This window comes from Cricetulus griseus (assembly GCF_003668045.3).
Source record: "Cricetulus griseus strain 17A/GY chromosome 1 unlocalized genomic scaffold, alternate assembly CriGri-PICRH-1.0 chr1_0, whole genome shotgun sequence".
Lineage (NCBI taxonomy): Eukaryota > Metazoa > Chordata > Mammalia > Rodentia > Cricetidae > Cricetulus > Cricetulus griseus.
In genome coordinates this window covers 23,636,797-23,654,383 of record NW_023276806.1, presented here as the reverse complement: position 1 = coordinate 23,654,383, position 17,587 = coordinate 23,636,797, and the positions used below count along the sequence as shown (strand labels likewise).

The window sequence follows — 17,587 nt, the reverse complement described above, 5'->3', positions numbered from 1 at the left end:
CTCCCTCCCTCTTTTCCTCCCTCCCTTTCTCTCTTCTTCCTTCCCCCTCCCCCCACTAGGATCCTAAGTAGTTTAAAGAGTAATTTAACTTTACAACTCAAACAACCAAGAGGTGCCCCCCCCAATACACTCCATTGTCAAATCTAAGTGATTGTCTTTTCATTATTTGAGCTGTTTAATGGAGACATAACAGTCAGTTTTAAATGTATTAGTAATGAGAAGACATGAGAATACATGGACTTGTATTTTAGCTTCCCTTCCTATAAACTAATCTGGGACAACTTACCTTTCCAAAATATGCTTTCTTCATCCATGTTTTTTTCTGTTATTAGTAGTTAATGAGGTTATACTTTTGTTTCTTAGAATGCCTATGATTACTATTGTTTAGAAAATCCATTTGTCAGCCAATTGCAATTGATTTTTCTTTGAATGAAAACCTTTATCTCACAGTACCTTTATTATGCTTACCCATTTTACATCTGTTTCCTGTGTTTAATGGCAAATCTGTTGAGGATGGGAGCCATAACTTGTTTCCGTAATCTGTACCATCTGGACAAAGTGTAAAGAACCTGTTTGGTTAGTGAACACATTGAATGAGAACAAGGAGGGAGTGGAAAGTCCTCAGAGGAACAAGAGGCAGTGAAAGAGGCAGTCCGGTTTTATGCAGCTGGCTCACTGTGGCATCCCTGCCTAGAACAGGAGGCTGTTTGTCATGAGGCTTGTGGGAAGAATAGCTTCTGAGGTTTGAGTCACTGCTGCACACATGGCAGATTCTAGAAGGAAGCTACAATGGCTGTAGCAGTAAGCAGTAGAACAGGGAAAGGTTCAGAAATCATTAAAAAGAAAGAAGTTAAGAGTTTTTTCCACCTTGGACTCAAAGTCCTTGCCCCTCTCTGGCTCTGGTTCTGGATTTGTAATGGAATTTACTGTTTGTGTAGCCGAGTTATTTTATAATCCAGGAAAACGAACTGGCCTTGGTACTTTTTCCTCATTTTGATAAGCAGTAAGTTGGCATGCAATACATCACTCTCACTTCTGTATATCTGTACAGAGAGAACACAGCCTGTGTGACAGAGTCCCCAGTACACAGAGAGCAGAGCCTCTGTGACAGTCACCCACACAGACAGAATACAACCTACGTGGCAAAGTCCTTGTTGGGTATGTGAGCCACTCAGTTTTTCTCGGCTTCAATCTATGATGTAATCAGTCTCTGGGGAGACTTGATGGGATATTCTGCTCCTGGCATGGTGTGAAGAGCAGGTGATTTTATTATTCAGTGGGTGCTACTTGACAAGATCGTCAAGTACAGGTGTGATGGCTAAAGGAAGCATTAGACGAGCTCTGAAGAATAAGAGAGCTCATCTTTTTGTCACCACAGGAAGTGGCTGGCACTGTGATTTATGCCTGTAATCCCAGCATCTAGGCTGCTGAGGGCTTCATAGGGAGTTCTAAGGCCAGCCTGAGCAATTGTGAGAATCTGTCTCCAAACCAACCAACCAACCAACCAACCAAATGGACTTTTATGTATCAATCCGAACTCTTATTTGAAGAATAAAGAAAAAATGCAACTTCTCTTTAACTTAAAAGAGAATTCATCCATTCTTACAAGAGTCAAGGGGATATGAACTTCAGACATTGCCACACCCTCAATCGAGATGGTTTGAAACTCCTTCTCTCATCTCCTTCTTTCACATGGTGGCCGAAGTGGCTGAAGGAGTTGTCAGACTCATGGTGCTCCCAGCAGAGAATAACTTCTTCAGTATATCTGGATGTAGACATCTAGGTCACGTGTCACCTGGAAGGGCATGCCATGATGGTGAGGTGGTCTGTGCTGGCTCAGGGAGAATGCAACCCAGGATGGCAAAAGCATCCCCTACATTCACTGGCGTTTATTATTTCTTACGTTTTGTACTCTTTTGCATTGCTTCTTTTTTTTTTTAAATTTAATTTATTTATTATGTATACAACATTCTGCTTCCATGTATGTCTGCACACCAGAAGGGGGCACCAGATCTCATAACAGATGGTTGTGGGCCACCATGTGGTTGCTGGGAATTGAACTCAGGACCTCTGGAAGAGCAGCCACTGTTCTTAACCTCTGAGCCATCTCTCCAGCCCCTCTTTTGGTTTTTCAAGACAGAGTTTCTGTGTGTTACAGTCCTGGCTGTCCTGGAACTCATTTTGTAGACCAGGCTGGCTTCAAACTCATTGAGATCTGCTTGCCTCTGCCTCCCGAGTGCTGGGATTAAGGGCATTTGCCACCCCCACCCAGCACATTGTTTCTTTCATTCTCTGTCTCTCTTTCTAGATTTGAGGGTGGTGGCAGTAGTGCCAGGGATTAACCCTGAGTCTTCAGAGACTAGGCAACTGCTTGAGCTCAGCTGTATGTATTCCTATCTGTTGTATTTTTTTTTTTTTTGAGACAGTCTCACCCTTTAGCCCAGGCTGGCCTTTAACTAAGTCATGATTCTGTTGCCCCAGCTTCCTGAATACTGAGATGATACACAGGCATCATCATTCTTGGGTGTCCTTCCCACTTTTCTAAGATTGCTGTCTGTATTCCCAAGGCGTTCGCTCTTTTCTGTATAGCTTTCTCCTGATCACCTCGCCTACATCCACCCCCTATCACTGCTCTACAGATGACAGCCACAGCCTTATCTCTGCCTTCTGTGCTTCTCAGAGAAAGCTTGCCATTCATCTCCCTCTGACGTCCTGCTAGTATTGTGAGCTCAGACGCCTAAAATGGAACCCGCCACCCCATGCCCAGTGTCATACCCAGACCAACACCTTCTTTGCATTTCTGGAGTTCTATTCTCCAAGCATTTTTTCATGATTTCTTCTGCATAACATTTCTCCCTCACACAAAGCTTTCTTAGTTTTTTTTTTTTATCACATCTCTTTGGGATTTATGAATTTTACTATGCTTTTATAGTTCTTGGTGTGTGTGTGGTTCCCCCCCCTTGCCACAGTTGTTGAGGTCTCTTGATTGAAGGTGGTGCTATCATTTATTATTCCTATTCTATTTCTTCCCTGATTGTCATCTTCCAGCTTTCACTTAACTCATCAATATTCTTATCAGACTTTTATATTTCACCAAATATTTATATAACGAAGGGAATAATCAATGCAATGTACTGCAATGGCTTGGCTGTCTTCCTTGATCACTGTTGAAGAAAACCACAGGTCTGACAATGTAAGTCAGAATCTCTTTTTACTACTTCAAACACTGTGATTTCTTTAACAATGGTCAAGCATGACAGCTACGCTGTTGTAGTTCACATTGCAGTCAGGTGCATTAACCAGGGCTTTCCAGAAAAACAGAATCAGTAGGATCTAAAGATGGCTAGGTCTTTACTTGCCATACCTTTTTATATTTATTAGAGAGAAACAGAGAAAGGCTGGAGGGCATAAAGGAGAGTTAGAGAGAGAGAGAGAGAGAGAGAGAGAGAGAGAGAGAGAGAGACTGAGAGAGACTGAGATGGAAGGAGGGAGAATGAAAGAGAATAGAAGGTGGAGGGAGTGGTGGGGGAGACAGGGAGTGGGATTGGAAAGGACCTTGCTAGGGATTTTCAGGTTCTAGGATCTACCATCGGCAAGCTGGATCACTGTTGTGATTGAGTCTAATGACCTGAGGGTCAGGGTGTTGATGGTGTAAATTCCAGACTAGAGCCCCGAGAAAAGAATATGTGAGGTGGGAAAATGAATGAATTCTCCCTTCATCAGCCTTTTGTTCTGGTCCAGCTTTCCATAATTTGGTTGATGCTCTCTCGTCTCAGGAAGGGAGACTTCCTTACTGAGGTCACTGAGTCCCATTCCCATCTCACCTGAAAACACCCTCACCGACATGCCCAGTGCAATCTGGATGTTCAGTGGCCAGTGACGTCCACTCAGAATTACCCGTTACAGGGGAAAGCATCAAACTGGAGTCCCTCCAAATAGCTTGGAGCACACAACGAGCTAAGGGTGGGAGGCGTCTATGGGTAGAAGTTTACCAAGAGGAAACACAAGTACGGGGAGTATTTTGATTAAACAACAGAATCTTCCCGAAAGGAAGGTGAGTGTGATGGGGACTAAGGTTGGGGATAAAAAGAGGAGTTTGGCTTGAAAGCAAACAGCCATTAGGAGTGGAGCATTCTCTGTAAATAACTTCACAAGGTCTTTGATAGAGTGGCGATGCAAGCTCTGTAACAATGACTGTCAAGGTTTTGTTGAGACCTGAGGTCAGGCTGAAATTTAACCAAGAAAAGAATCTGAGTATCGGATGGCTACTGCTTCACGTCTTGCAACATGCCTTGGGATTCATTGAATATGAGTAATTATGATAGTAATAATTTATTACACAGATTTCAGTTGTATAAAATGCAAAGGGAGGAACTTATAATCTTTCCCTCATCCTTTCCTTACACTAGTCCCAAGCATTGCACAAAGACTTCTAGAAATGAAGCAGAGAAATTTGATAGCGATGAGGAAGGGGTAGGGGCACAGAAACTGAGATGCATGAGAACCATTTGCTGGAATGATTTTGAGTATAATTTGGGGGCTTTGAGTTTAATGCCATCTAAGCCCCCTTTACCTTCATGACTACCTTTTTTTTTGGTTGTGTACATGAGGTGCTCCAACTCAGCTTACTGTGGCTAAGATGAGCAAATAGCAACCCACTGATATCAGAGTGTCTGAAGACTAGAGTTACAGGTGGCTGTGAGTAGCCCTGTGCTGGGAACCGAACCTGGGCCCTCCACAAGAGCATAGTATGCTCTTAACTGCTGAACCATCTCTCCATCCCCTACGTCAACCTTGAGATTCTCAACACCATCCATGGTACTTTCTTCAGGCCAGGCTGCCATAACAATATGAAGCACCTTAACCAATAAAAATTTGTTTTCTAATAGTTCTAGGGACTGAAAGCCTAAGGTCAGAGTGCTAGAACGTGAGGGGGCCTTTTCCGTGGCTCATAGATAGATGGCTTCCTTCCAACTGTGCCCTCTCTAGTGTCCCTTCTCACAGGGCACTCATCCTCTTGAACCAGGGTCCTTCCCTGCAAGGCCTCTTCTAAACCTAATTATTTACATGAGACTATCTCCTTAAATTATCATGCTGTGGGTTAGGGATCTGACACAAATTTTGAGGAATACAGTTCAGTTTATAGAACAAAGCTTAAGATTTTAATGGGGTTGGAGAACTGGCTGAAATGGACAAAAAACTTTTCTCAGTTGATTTTATTAAAGATGTGCTTCTGTTTGAGTGGATGGGTTTTCCCAAACTTTCTAATTTTATAGCATTAATTTATTAATGTTTAATCTGTTTTGTTATCTTCTTAGCAATGCAAGCATTTAGGATATAGTTTACAGTGAAAATTCACTTGAAAGTAAATGGTCCTTTAAAAATTATTTTTGCAGAGATTTCTTTTTCTAACACAGATTCTTTGCCTCATTAAAAAGTTAATGAATTCCTAAATGGCCCAGCACTATCTCTAAAACTCTCCATAATATAGAAGAGCTACTTATCACCATTTAGAATAATACATATTTTAGTAAACAATAGTTTATGTTGATATATTATGAAACACTTTACATATTGCAACTATTATTGCTATGTAGATGAATACACAGTTTTTAAAAAAATTTTATTTAAATTAGAAACAAGCCTGCTTCACATGTCAATCCCAGCTCCCTCTTCCTCCCCTCCTATCTCACTCCCCACCAACTCCCCACCCCAATCTCCTTGATCCCCAGGGATGGTGAGGCCCTACATGGGGGATCCCAAAAGTCTGTCATATCATCCCTGGCAGGGCCTACGCCCTCCCCCATGTATCCAGGCTGAAAGAGCATCCCTCTACATGGAATGGGCTCCCAAAGTCCATTCATAGGCCAGGGATAAATACTGATCTACTACCCAAGACCACATAGATTGCTGAGGCCTCCTCACTGACACCCATGTTCCATGATCAGGGGGTCTAGATCAGTCCCATGCTGGCCTCCCAGCCATGAGTCTGGGGTCCATGAGCTCCCCCTTGTTCAGGTCATCTGTTTCTGTGGCTTTCACCAGCCTGGTCTTGGCCCCTTTGCTCATCACTCCTCCCTTTATGCAACTGGGATCCAGGAGTTCAGTTTAGTGTTTAGCTGTGGGTCTCTGCCTCTGCTTCCATCAGCCACTGGATGAAGGCTCTAGGGTGGCATATAAGGTAGCCATCAATCTCATTATCAGGGAAGGCATTTAAGGTAGCCTCTCCACTATTGTTTAGATTGCCAGTTGGTGTCATTCTTGTAGATCTCTGGAAATCTCCCTAGTGCCAGATCTCTCCTCAAATCTATAATGGCTCCCTCTAATATGGTATTTCTCATCCTGCTCTCCTCTATTCTTCCCCCAACTCAACCTTCCTGCTCCCCCATGTCTTCCTCTCCCCTTCTTTTGTCCCTCCTCTTTCTCCTAACTCCCTCTCCCCTTCCCTCATGCTCCTAATCTGCTCAGGAGATCTTGTCCCCTTCCCCTTCTCTGGGGTATCATTAATGTCTCTCGTAGGGTCCTCCCTGTTTCCCAGTCTCTCTGGCGGTGTGGATTGTAGGCTGACAATCCCATGCTCCATGTCTAAAATCCATATATAAGTGAGTACATACCATGTTTATCTTTTTGTGACTGGGTTACCTCAATCAGGATGGTTTCTTCCAGTGCCATCCATTTGCCTTCGAATTTCAAGATTCCATTTTTGTTTCCCAATGAGTAGTACTCTATTGTGTAAAGGTACCACATTTTCTCTATCCATTCTTCAGTTGAGGGGCATCTAGGTTGCTTCCAGGTTCTGGCTATTACAAATAATGCTTCTATGAACATTGTTGAACAGATGTCCTTGTTTTATAAATGTGCTTCTTTTGGGTATATGCCCAAGAGTGGAATTGCTGGATCTTGTGGTAGACTGATTCCCATTTTCCTGAGGAATCTTTATACTGATTCCCAAAATAGCTGTACAGTTGGCACTCCCACCAGCAGTGGAGAAGTGTTCCCCTTTCTACACATCCTCTCCAGCATAAACTGTCATTGGTGTTTATGATTTTAGCCATTCTGACAGGATGGTATCTCAGAGTTGTTTTGATTTGCATTTCCCTGATGGCTAAGGATGCTGAGCACGTTAAGTGTCTTTCAGCCATTTTAGACTCTTCTATTCAGAATTTTCTATTTAGTTCTGTACCCCACTTTTTAATTGGCTTATTTGGTGTTTTGGAGACTAGCTTCTTGAGTTCTTTGTAAATTTTGGAGATCAGCCCTCTGTCAGATGTGGGGTTGGTGAATATCTTTTCCCATTCTGTGGGCTGCAGTTTTGTCACCGGTCCATTCATTTCTATAGTGGGCTCTGGCGTAGAATCAGTGCCTATCCTCGGATGGAATATTGTCTGCCTCCTTAGACTCTAAGGCTTAATGTTCACCCACGTGTGCTGACTACATCACTGACGGTGTTCCTGTGTTTCCCCTGTTTCAGTGTTTGTCCGCAGAAGACATCTTTTCTCTTCATGGCTTCTCGAATGCTACCCAGATAACCAGCTCGAACTTCTCGGCTATCTGCCCTGCGATCTTACAGCAGCTGAACTTTCATCCCTGCGAGGATCAGCCGAAGCACAGTGCAAAGCCAAGCATTTCCGAAGGTACCCAGAAGCTGCCTTCTCACTCCCTCGGAAAGTCTGAGAGGCAGCCGGAGATAAGGCTCTCACGAATCCCTTTCTCCTTTATTGCTTTTAATTAATTTGTAAGAGACCTGGTAAAGTAAGACTCAGCCAGTATTTAGATAAAAAAAAAATGGGAACTCATATAAGCTGTGTAAGCAACACTTTTTTGCTTGTGGGATCAAGACTATCCTTTAAGAGTATACTTTAAGACTCCTAAATCCAATTATTTCTTTTTACTCTTTTATTTAGTTTTATTGTGTATATTCACTGAGCATTGTGCTCTGTCACACATTGACTTTTTCATACAAATACATATTGTACATTGACCACATCTGCCCTCCCTTACCCCCTTCTCACATTCCCCTGACAAATGGTCCTCATTGTTCCTCTAGAACAACAGTTCCCAACAGTCTTAATGCTGTGACCCTTTAATACGGGTCCTCATGTTGTGGTGACCAACCATAACGTTATTTCGTTGCCACTTCCTAACTGTAATGTTGCTACCGGTATGAATGGTAACGACAATATGTGACATGCAGGATATCTGATACGCAACTGTGAGGGGGGGTCGAGATCCACAGGTTGAGAACCACTGCTCTAGAGGGGTTTATTTCTATGTTCATGTCATCAACATAATTTTATGTATCTATATGTGGCCACTTCTTGATTTTAAACTGTATGCTGCGATTCCTGGTTGTGTATTACTTGGCTTGATTGATTAGTCAAGTTTCTGTCACCTTTTGCCTAACATGTTATTTTGAAAGTTGCCAATTTGTAGTTGTGATAGAAGGTACAAGAAAACTAATGGGCTTTTAGATGAACAACTTAAAGCATGAAGTTACTGCCTTTTTTTATTTTTGGTTGTGAGCCTAGCCTTTAATGGCTGAGCCATCTCTCCAGCCCAACCTTTTAACATCTGTAGATGATAGAAGATGCCAGAATTACAAATGTTCTCTAGAGAATGTTTATATTTCTATAATCTTATTGCATTTTGATGCTTTGTACTTTACAATTGAAAATAAATGCAACAGAAGTTTTAAGATACTAACATTTACTAGCAATACATACTAATAAAGGCACAGACTTAAAAGCTCAACTCTACAATTCTCTGGCCATTTTGGGAACATGCTTTGACTTCTTTTTACCTGATCTAGTCTAGTCCCTTTCTATAAATTGCTGTAAGTATTAAATAACAAGATTCATAAAGTACCCAGAACAATATTGGTTTCAGTGTTGCATAAAGCCCATGGTTTCGGGAAGCAACACTAGCAAAAGAAAGCTACTGGATTCAAAAGTATTTCTGAAACTGGGTGTGGTGGTCCAGGCCTGTAATCCTAACACTTCAGAGTCTGAGGCAGGAAGAGCACTGTGAGTTCAAGGCCAGTCTGGGGGACAGAGGAGGACTGTGCCAGAAAACCAGAGTGAGAGTGAGAGAGCAAATGAGGGATGAAGAGAGAGGGGGAGGAGGGAGGAAGAGGGAGAGAGAGAAGGAGAGAGGTTTTTGAACTTCCGCTGTGGAGGTTACTCTATGTCAGGTGGAACCTGCAGGTGAGAACAGGAGAAGAGGAAGCAGGAACTGAGGGAGAATTCTAGGGTCAACACCACAAAGTCATAAAGCAGAAAAGTCAACAGTTCCCAGTTACAAGATCAGAAAAGCACCAAATATTTGGACAGAGAATCTAACAAAGAGAGTAGAGTGCTTGACTCTGCTAATCTGTTTAGTTTGGCAATGCATTGTCATTTGATGTGATCCTTAACAGTTTTAGTTTAGTGCAGTTATGTGGTCTTGAGCAATTATTCAGTGTCTTTCTTCCTGAGTCCCTTCATTTGTAAGGTGGGTGTAATAAATCATGACTCCTTTATTGTAGAATTCTGTGTGGGTAGCAACAAAATGAACCAATGAGTGTTTGTGACAGAACGGTGCTTGGTACAGCTTGATAGGATTGTATTTGATCTTTCTGTGGGTGCACATGTTTCCATGTGTGTCTGGGTGTATATGTGAAGACTACACACATGTATGGGTTGGAGTGCCCTTGTGTGTGCTTTTGGGGGTCAGCTGTCCTGTGACCTGCTCTATTGCTCTTCACTTACTCTCTTGAGGTAGGAGCTCTCACTGAACCAAAAATTAGGCTGATGGCCATCAAGCCCCAGCAATTCCCCTGTTTTGTTTCTTGAAACACCGGTATTATAGGAGTGTGTAGACACACAAGCTTTTACTATGGTTTCTGGGGACCTGAACTCAGATCTTCGTGGCTGTGCAGCAAATGTTCTTATCTACAAATCTGTCCCCAGCTTCTTACGAAAGTGTCCATAGGGACACAGTACTCCCCAGCCCTATGTAATATTACTTTCTCACAAGGAAATTAAAAATAACCAAATGTATCAGATTTTGAATATAACTTTTCACTGCTTGTGAGTTGAATTCAAGGTTATTCAAGGGACTAAAAAAATCAAATTAATTTTTGATCCAAAGGGAGCCATCATACAATAACGTCTGAACATGTTTATTTATATTGACATTTTGGTGGGAAGATAAAATGGTCTCAGTTTTCAGAGATCTTATGTTTTGTCATTTTTTTGGGGTTGCCTTTCCTTTGCCTTATAAAGCACATGATATATGTAGTAAACTGATGATAAATAAACTTCTTTAGGAGAGGAATTAATCTATCTCAGTAGTAACTTAAAGGTTCAAAATTGCCTCACTTTTGGATGAGTTCACAGAGTACTATTTAATCTGAATAATATATAGGAATCATAGAGTCTTACTTAGAGCATCCTTGAAGAACATTCTGCCCAACATAACACAACCAGTGATGGAATTGTGAGCTTGGAGGGGAGAATCGATGCTTCACAGTGAGTTTGTTTAGGACTGCAGGAATATTCCTTTTGTCTGCTGATTTGGAGAAAAAGAAAACAAGAAAATAAAGATCTCAACACCTGGTCATGTTTTGTTGTAAGCATGTCACATATACACGCACATACATACCACACATACCACACACATATACATATACACCACACACAGACACCACATAGACCACACACATCACACATGCAAACACACATACACCGAACACACAGATGCTCACACATATCACACACACACCACATAGACCACACCCACCACACACACACTCACACCCACCACACATACCATACACATATACCACACTACACATACACACACACACACACACACACACACACACACACACACACACACACACACCACACCACACATACCCAAACACACACACACACACACACACACACACACACACACACACCACAAATACACATACTACACCACTCATATACACACACACCACATACACATACGCACACACACATTCCACACACCACACACACATATACATCATATACCACACACACACACACACATATACACACACACACACACACACACACACCATACAAATCTCACACATACACACACCACACACCCCACATATACCACATACATACACACCACACACACACACACACACACACACACACACACACACACACACCCCACACATGCATAGACATGCACACACCACACACACCACATTTACACCATACACTCACCCCACCCCCAAACACACACCACACAGAACACACAAAGAGACAAATGCATCCAGTGGGGAGGGGATCTGTAATCTGAATTTGTCTGGCAGAACCAAATACTTTTTGCTCATGGGTAGTGTGGGTTCCCTTTGTCTCTCAGAATTGGCTGGATTGGGCTATCTCAGGGGACTGGACAGTTCAGAAAAAGGGGTGGAGCTAATTATTTCCTGATCCAGGACACCTCTACCTAGGTTTAAAGTTGTAATGAACAGTTTCCTCTAGCATGTGGCTGGCTGGGTGGAGGCAAAGCCCACCAAGTCTTTGTCTTAGAGAGGGAGAAGAACTGTGTAGTCTGTCATCCTAAATGTTTAAGTGAGAAGCATACCAGTCTATCCAGAATCTCTTTTCTCTGTCTATCTGGCTAGTGGGAATCTGTCTGACTGCTAGTCCCTCAAAGCAGTTTCCCATAGGCGAGATACCTGAGGCAGAAGGAGAGCCCAAGGCTTTTAACTAAGCCTGTTCTTTTTACTTTGTAACAGTAAACTAAACAAAGTAAGTAGTCTTCTTAGTATTTTTTTAAAATAACTATTAACAGCATATATTGAAGGCTTGTTATAGTCTAGGAACAGTGTTATTTATTTTACTTTTATAAAAACTGTACCTGTAGTATGTATGTATGTATGTATGTATGTATGTATGTATGTATGTATGTATGTATGTATGTATGTATGTATGCATGTATGTATGTATGTGTACATGTCTGGTACCCTTGGAAGCCAGAAAAGAACATTGGATGACCTGAAACGAAACTGAACTACAGATAGTTGAGAGCCACCATGTGGGTTCTGGGAACCAACCCAGCATCCTTCACAAGGGCAGCAAGTGCTCTTCATTGCTGATCCATCTCCACAGCTCCATTTGTCTTTCCCTCATATTTATATTCAAAGTATTTAAAAAAATTATGTCTGTGTCTGCCTGTCTGAATGTGAACCATATGTGTGCAGTACCCACAGAGGCCAGAAGAGGGCGGTTGATTTCCCCAGTGTGGGTGCTGGCAATTGAGCACTTGCCCTCTACAGGAACAGTAATTGCTTTTAACCTATGAGTCACCTCTCTAGCCCCTAAATTCAGAGTTCTATCTGTGTCACTTGGACTTAGGGGAGCTCTGTATGTTCTTCCTCAACTGTGTGGTGAAGGTAGTGGTATCTACCTTGCAAGACTTTGTGGATTCGATGGCATACAAGACTTTGATGACTTTGCATAGTGCCTGGCACGTGGCAGATGCTTGCTGTGCCCTGGGTATTACTTGTGTGCTGACTGGGCCAGCGAGAATACAAAGCATGTATTTAAAAGTGTTTTCTTGTGGGTGTTTAAAAATTGGCAATGCAGAGGCAGCTTTCTCATTTCCACACAGTTCTCTGTGCCACATGTGACTTGGTTCCAGTTGCCGTGGATACCATGCACTATTCTGGCCACACTTCACTTCAGTTTCCATTCAGTTCTTAAGCCAACCCTCTATAGTTAAGATGGTGGGCAGCATGTAGAGCGAACTATCAAACTAGGATAGCGTTTGCTCATCGCTTTCCAAGTAACATTTCTTGAGGACCTCTTTGGTGTATGAATGAAGAATGAACTACCCCTCTCTGTTGTCAGCATCACTCATGTCTTCATCTGGATAGCATAAGGTGAGTTTGTGTAACGCAGCATAGGGCAACTTAAATCACAAGCACACTTTCCTATTTCCTTTCCTTTCTGTAGCCCAGGATAGACTTGAAACTTTCAGTGTAGATGAAGATGACCCTGAAATAGTGATCCTCCTAATTCTACCTCCCAAGTGCTGGGACTACAGGCATGCACCCCCATGCTTAGTTTATGAAATGCTGGGGACTGGACTCAGGACCTCCCGTATGATAAACAAGTGTTGTACCACCTGACCTATATCCCCAACCCCTACAAACATGATTTCTACTAATTTTCAGTCTACTGTATGTATGTTCCCAATTTTCTGTATAAATTTCAATGAGAATTTTAGTTTTGAAGAAGTTTTTATTGAAGCCTTTAAAGAAGAAATGTTGCACATTTAATGTGCAGTAATGCAGTTAACTCCTTGACTGTCACTAATTTTGTTCTTTTCCCCCTTGCCCATAGTCTGGAGCTATGGAATCCTGTCGGTGACAATTATTAACTTGGCATCTCTCTTGGGATTGGTTTTGACCCCGCTGATAAAGAAGTCTTACTTCCCCAAGATTTTGACTTATTTTGTGGGGTTGGCTATTGGGACCCTTTTCTCAAATGCCATTTTCCAGCTTATTCCAGAGGTAAGGGGGGGGGGGGCTATGTGTTTCTGTGAATAGTTGCTTATTTTAAACATTTTAGCACTTTGTGCATTTTCAGTCTTCATGATCCTTGCAGCACCTTCTGATTGGTTTATAAGGCTTTGGGTAGAGAAAGCAGAACCACAGCGAGTGTCAAAGATTGTCTTGATTGCCAAGGAATGTTAGAGTCAGAGGACGTGCTTAGACAGGGTGAGAGAACCTCCGAGGACTCCAAGTTCCAGGATAGCCAGGGCTTCATAGAGAAACCCTGTTTCAAAAATAAAGAGAAAAAGCCAGAACAATTTAATTTTTCCTTTGATTAAAGTGTATTATTGAATAATGACTATAGCACATTATTCACCTAATATATAACATTCATGTTTTATTTAATATCTGTTATGGCTATATAAGAAAAAGAAATAACGGAAGGAAAATAAGAGTGAAAGAAAGAGAACATTGAAGAGAACAAGTCTCAAAGGCCAATGAGAGAAATCATATGTCTGGGGGCCATGTCTCCCACATATTCTGCATATTTAAAGAGGGCGAGACTAGCCCCAAGTAAAGCAAAAGTAGTATTCAGGAATGCCCTCCTGTAGTTACAAAATAATAAAAGCTCCCTCTACTTTTTCATCTGTATACAAAAAACAAGGCATAAGGATAGAGTTAGGGTTAGGATTATGGATTTTTATTAGTTTATTTAGAAAGAGCCTACGAGAAATACCCAAACTCTCAAATAGAAAGAAGAAAGCTGAAAATCTAAAGATATAAGTGACTTGAGGACAGCCATACAGTTACCATTGAGAATTGCAATGCATATTTTTCATGAGAATGCATTTACATGATATGTTTAGCAGACTGCAGTTTTCTATGTATGTGTACTTAGCATCTTGTCTGCTTCATGAATCAGTCAAGGCAGATGTTGCTGTGGATGGTACAGAGAAGAACCTGTAAGATCTGGTGGTTTAGTTTACAGGGAAACTTCTAGTAGGAAGGTTTCAATGCGTTGCATGTGGTCTGGTTACTCACGTTTCAGAGTATTTGTTTGAGGGTGGACTTACAACTTTGGAGAAAATTGCATACTAAAAAATTATGGTATTGTTTTCTAGAAATCAATTAAACTCATTGGTTTTATCTGAATTGCCCTGTTCCCCAATTCTTAGGCATTTGGATTTAATCCCAAAATCGACAATTATGTTGAGAAGGCGGTTGCTGTGTTTGGTGGATTTTACATGCTTTTCTTTGTTGAAAGAACACTTAAGATGCTACTGAAAACATATGGACAGGTAAATAGACTTGACTGCAGACATTTGATATCTTGCTTTCCTGGGCTTCCTAACAAAGGCAAGAAATGTGAATGATATGAACAGTCTGACTCTTATACTAGCAAATATGAAAAGAATAAAAAAAAATCAATATATTGACAGGTGTAAGACAAACACCTGACACATAAAGAATTTGGAACTATTAACCCCAATTTAATGCAAAATATTAGATATAGATAATTGTATTCCCTTTATATTCATCAAATAAGATATATATATATATATATATATATATATATATATATATATCTCCTCCAACACAGAGAAAGCAGAAAACAGCCACAGACTCTAGTACATAGTAATCTGTTTAGAAAAGAAATGTTAGCACTTTAAAGGGATTTCATTGTAGATAGAGTAGATATAAAACACAATGGGCCGTTTTCTTACCTGCACGGTCATCTTCTTTCTTCTTATAACCTTCTCATTTTATTCACATGTAGAATGACCATACCCACTTCGGGAATAATGACTTTGGTTCTAAAGAAAAAGCCCACCAACCCAAAACGTTACCATTACCTGCAATCAACGGTGTGACATGCTATGCCAACCCTGCTGTCACAGAGCCTAATGGACACATCCACTTTGACACTGTCAGTGTAGGGTCCCTCCAGGTATGTCATACAGATCTCGTTTTTCTTTTACTCTTCTGTGTACTTTCTACTATTAAGGCAGTGGTGGTAGTGGTGGGGGTGGGTAGGGCCCTACCTTCATGGGATAAGCCTGCACTCTCTCTGCTCTCCTGGATGGGATACTTAATTACTCATGTTGAAGGAACTGTGGACTCTAGGCCTTGGAATTCACAATTCTCTAAGGATGTTTAAGCGTATAAGAGCCTTTCAGTTAGACTCATACAATGCCTCTGGTAAAATTAATTCAGAACACTTCTGCCACTGTAGTTCATTCAAGATCCCAAACCAAAGGGTCCACTGAGTGATTTTGAAATTACAAGATTTGCAGGCTTTGAAAGTTGTGTTCATTAACTGACTTAGAATTTGTATTTGCACTGCCTGAAGAATATTAATGGCTATCTTTTTAAAGCAAGCATTACATACCAGGTAATATGCTAGGTAATTGTTGATTTTTATCTGTGTTTTTCATAACTTCTGAAAGTAGAGGTTTTTTATAACAACTTCTGAAAGTAGAGGTTACTCTCTATATTGTGACCATTTTCATTTGAAGTGATGGAAATCAAATTCAAATTATCTGTGACCCACAGATTCAATATTGGAAAGAAATGGGTATCTTGTATGGGAAATCCAGGCTTCTGGAACAGCAAGAACCCTGGAACCATCAGAACCATCAGCAACCCTTCTCCTCTGCAAGTGTCAAAAGTATCATTTTGTTTCTCTCACCCTGGCACTGTCTCCACAAGTGGGAGACATAGCCCCTGACAGTTCCTGAGACTTACATTTTATAATTTCATCATTTAGGATGAGTCTGACCTTTTATTGTTAAACCCCCAATTCCTTGTAAGCACTGCCTTCTTCCACTTTCTGTTAGGTAGTCACTTTAGACTAAACTAAATGTCTAGATGGCCAGGCTCCTGGTTGGGCTTTAAAGGAACAATGGTGCTAAACTAACAGGAGTTATTTATTGTAGTACAACAAATGATATTTTTAGCTAAGATTTTCAAAAAATATAGAAATATCTAAGTAGAAAATTTTACATCGTACTTACAGTTAACATTTTATTGAGTGCCCCAGGTCTGGGCCTTTAACAGTAGACTAATTATCTTACCATCCCCATAAACTAGAGGACAAATACTGTTTTAATTAGGATTCTGGGACTTGGAGATGCTAACAAACCTAATATAGAATACAGATGGAGTAGACTGATGATTAAAAAGGGGTATTGGGAGGACAGTGCCACTGGTGAGCACTGTAATTATCATCTGGCAGATGGAGAGGATAAATCTCCAGTGTGACTCACCCAGTAAGTGCAGAGCCACAAGCTATGAAGTCAAGCATAGTAGAAAAGTGAGCAATTGAGATGAGATGGGAAAACAACCAAGAAAAATGAGAGACAGAAAAGAAATATTTGAAAGAGGTTGTTAGGGAAAAAACAGGAATGAAAACATTCTTGGTAATATTCTTCTCCTATGCGATGATAGAAATTCTCAGGTATGTTTGAAGCAGCTTTGTGTTAATATTAAACTAACTAGAAATTATCTCAGGTAGTGGGATGAATGGTGATTTTAATTAAGATTTACCAGAGAACATGCTAATGTGCAAATAGATGGTTTCTTGAAATAGTTAAAGTGGATGTTTTGAAGTGCTCCAAGTCTCTTTTAGAACAGTCAATGGCTTCCCTTATTTGATCCCCATTTAGGGTTAAGCACAGTTATAGTTAGGATACTGACTTAGAGATGTTACTCAAACCCAGGACATTCAACTTCTGGAACTTGAGGCTTGGGCTGTACAGGGCTATTTGATGCTGGATTCTTATGTGTTTTGGGAGCTCTCCACAATGCTAGAAGCAAGATGACAACATTAACTCTACATTCAATACATACATACTTTACTACAAGGAGACAGATGGATTAGCTCAAGAATCTTCTTTTCTGAGCACATGATCATGCCGGGCACACTAGAGGGAACACAGAGAGCAATAGTGAAAACCTGCCTTCCACCATGTGTCTAAATTCTAGCTGTTTTGGCAAGTAATGGATCCTTGTGAAATCCTGGTTGAACTTTGATGAAAATCCCAAAGAACCAGTCAACTGTGC

The 17,587-nt window shown here is 41.1% G+C and overlaps 1 protein-coding gene across 5 annotated transcripts in view; it reads left to right on the top strand.

Annotated features, from left to right (window-relative positions):
* Positions 1-17,587, top strand: part of Slc39a8 (solute carrier family 39 member 8) — a 65,555-nt gene that overhangs the window by 21,833 nt on the left and 26,135 nt on the right. For 4 of the 5 annotated variants that reach the window (XM_035450870.1, XM_035450867.1, XM_035450869.1 and 1 more), the window contains exons 3-7: positions 7,472-7,634; positions 13,374-13,543; positions 14,701-14,823; positions 15,303-15,473; positions 16,079-16,180. In XM_035450870.1, coding sequence (XP_035306761.1) covers positions 7,472-7,634; positions 13,374-13,543; positions 14,701-14,823; positions 15,303-15,473; positions 16,079-16,180 — 729 coding nt within the window. The remainder of the gene's footprint in view (positions 1-7,471; positions 7,635-13,373; positions 13,544-14,700; positions 14,824-15,302; positions 15,474-16,078; positions 16,181-17,587) is intronic. The other variant, XM_027395770.1, reaches the window with a different exon arrangement.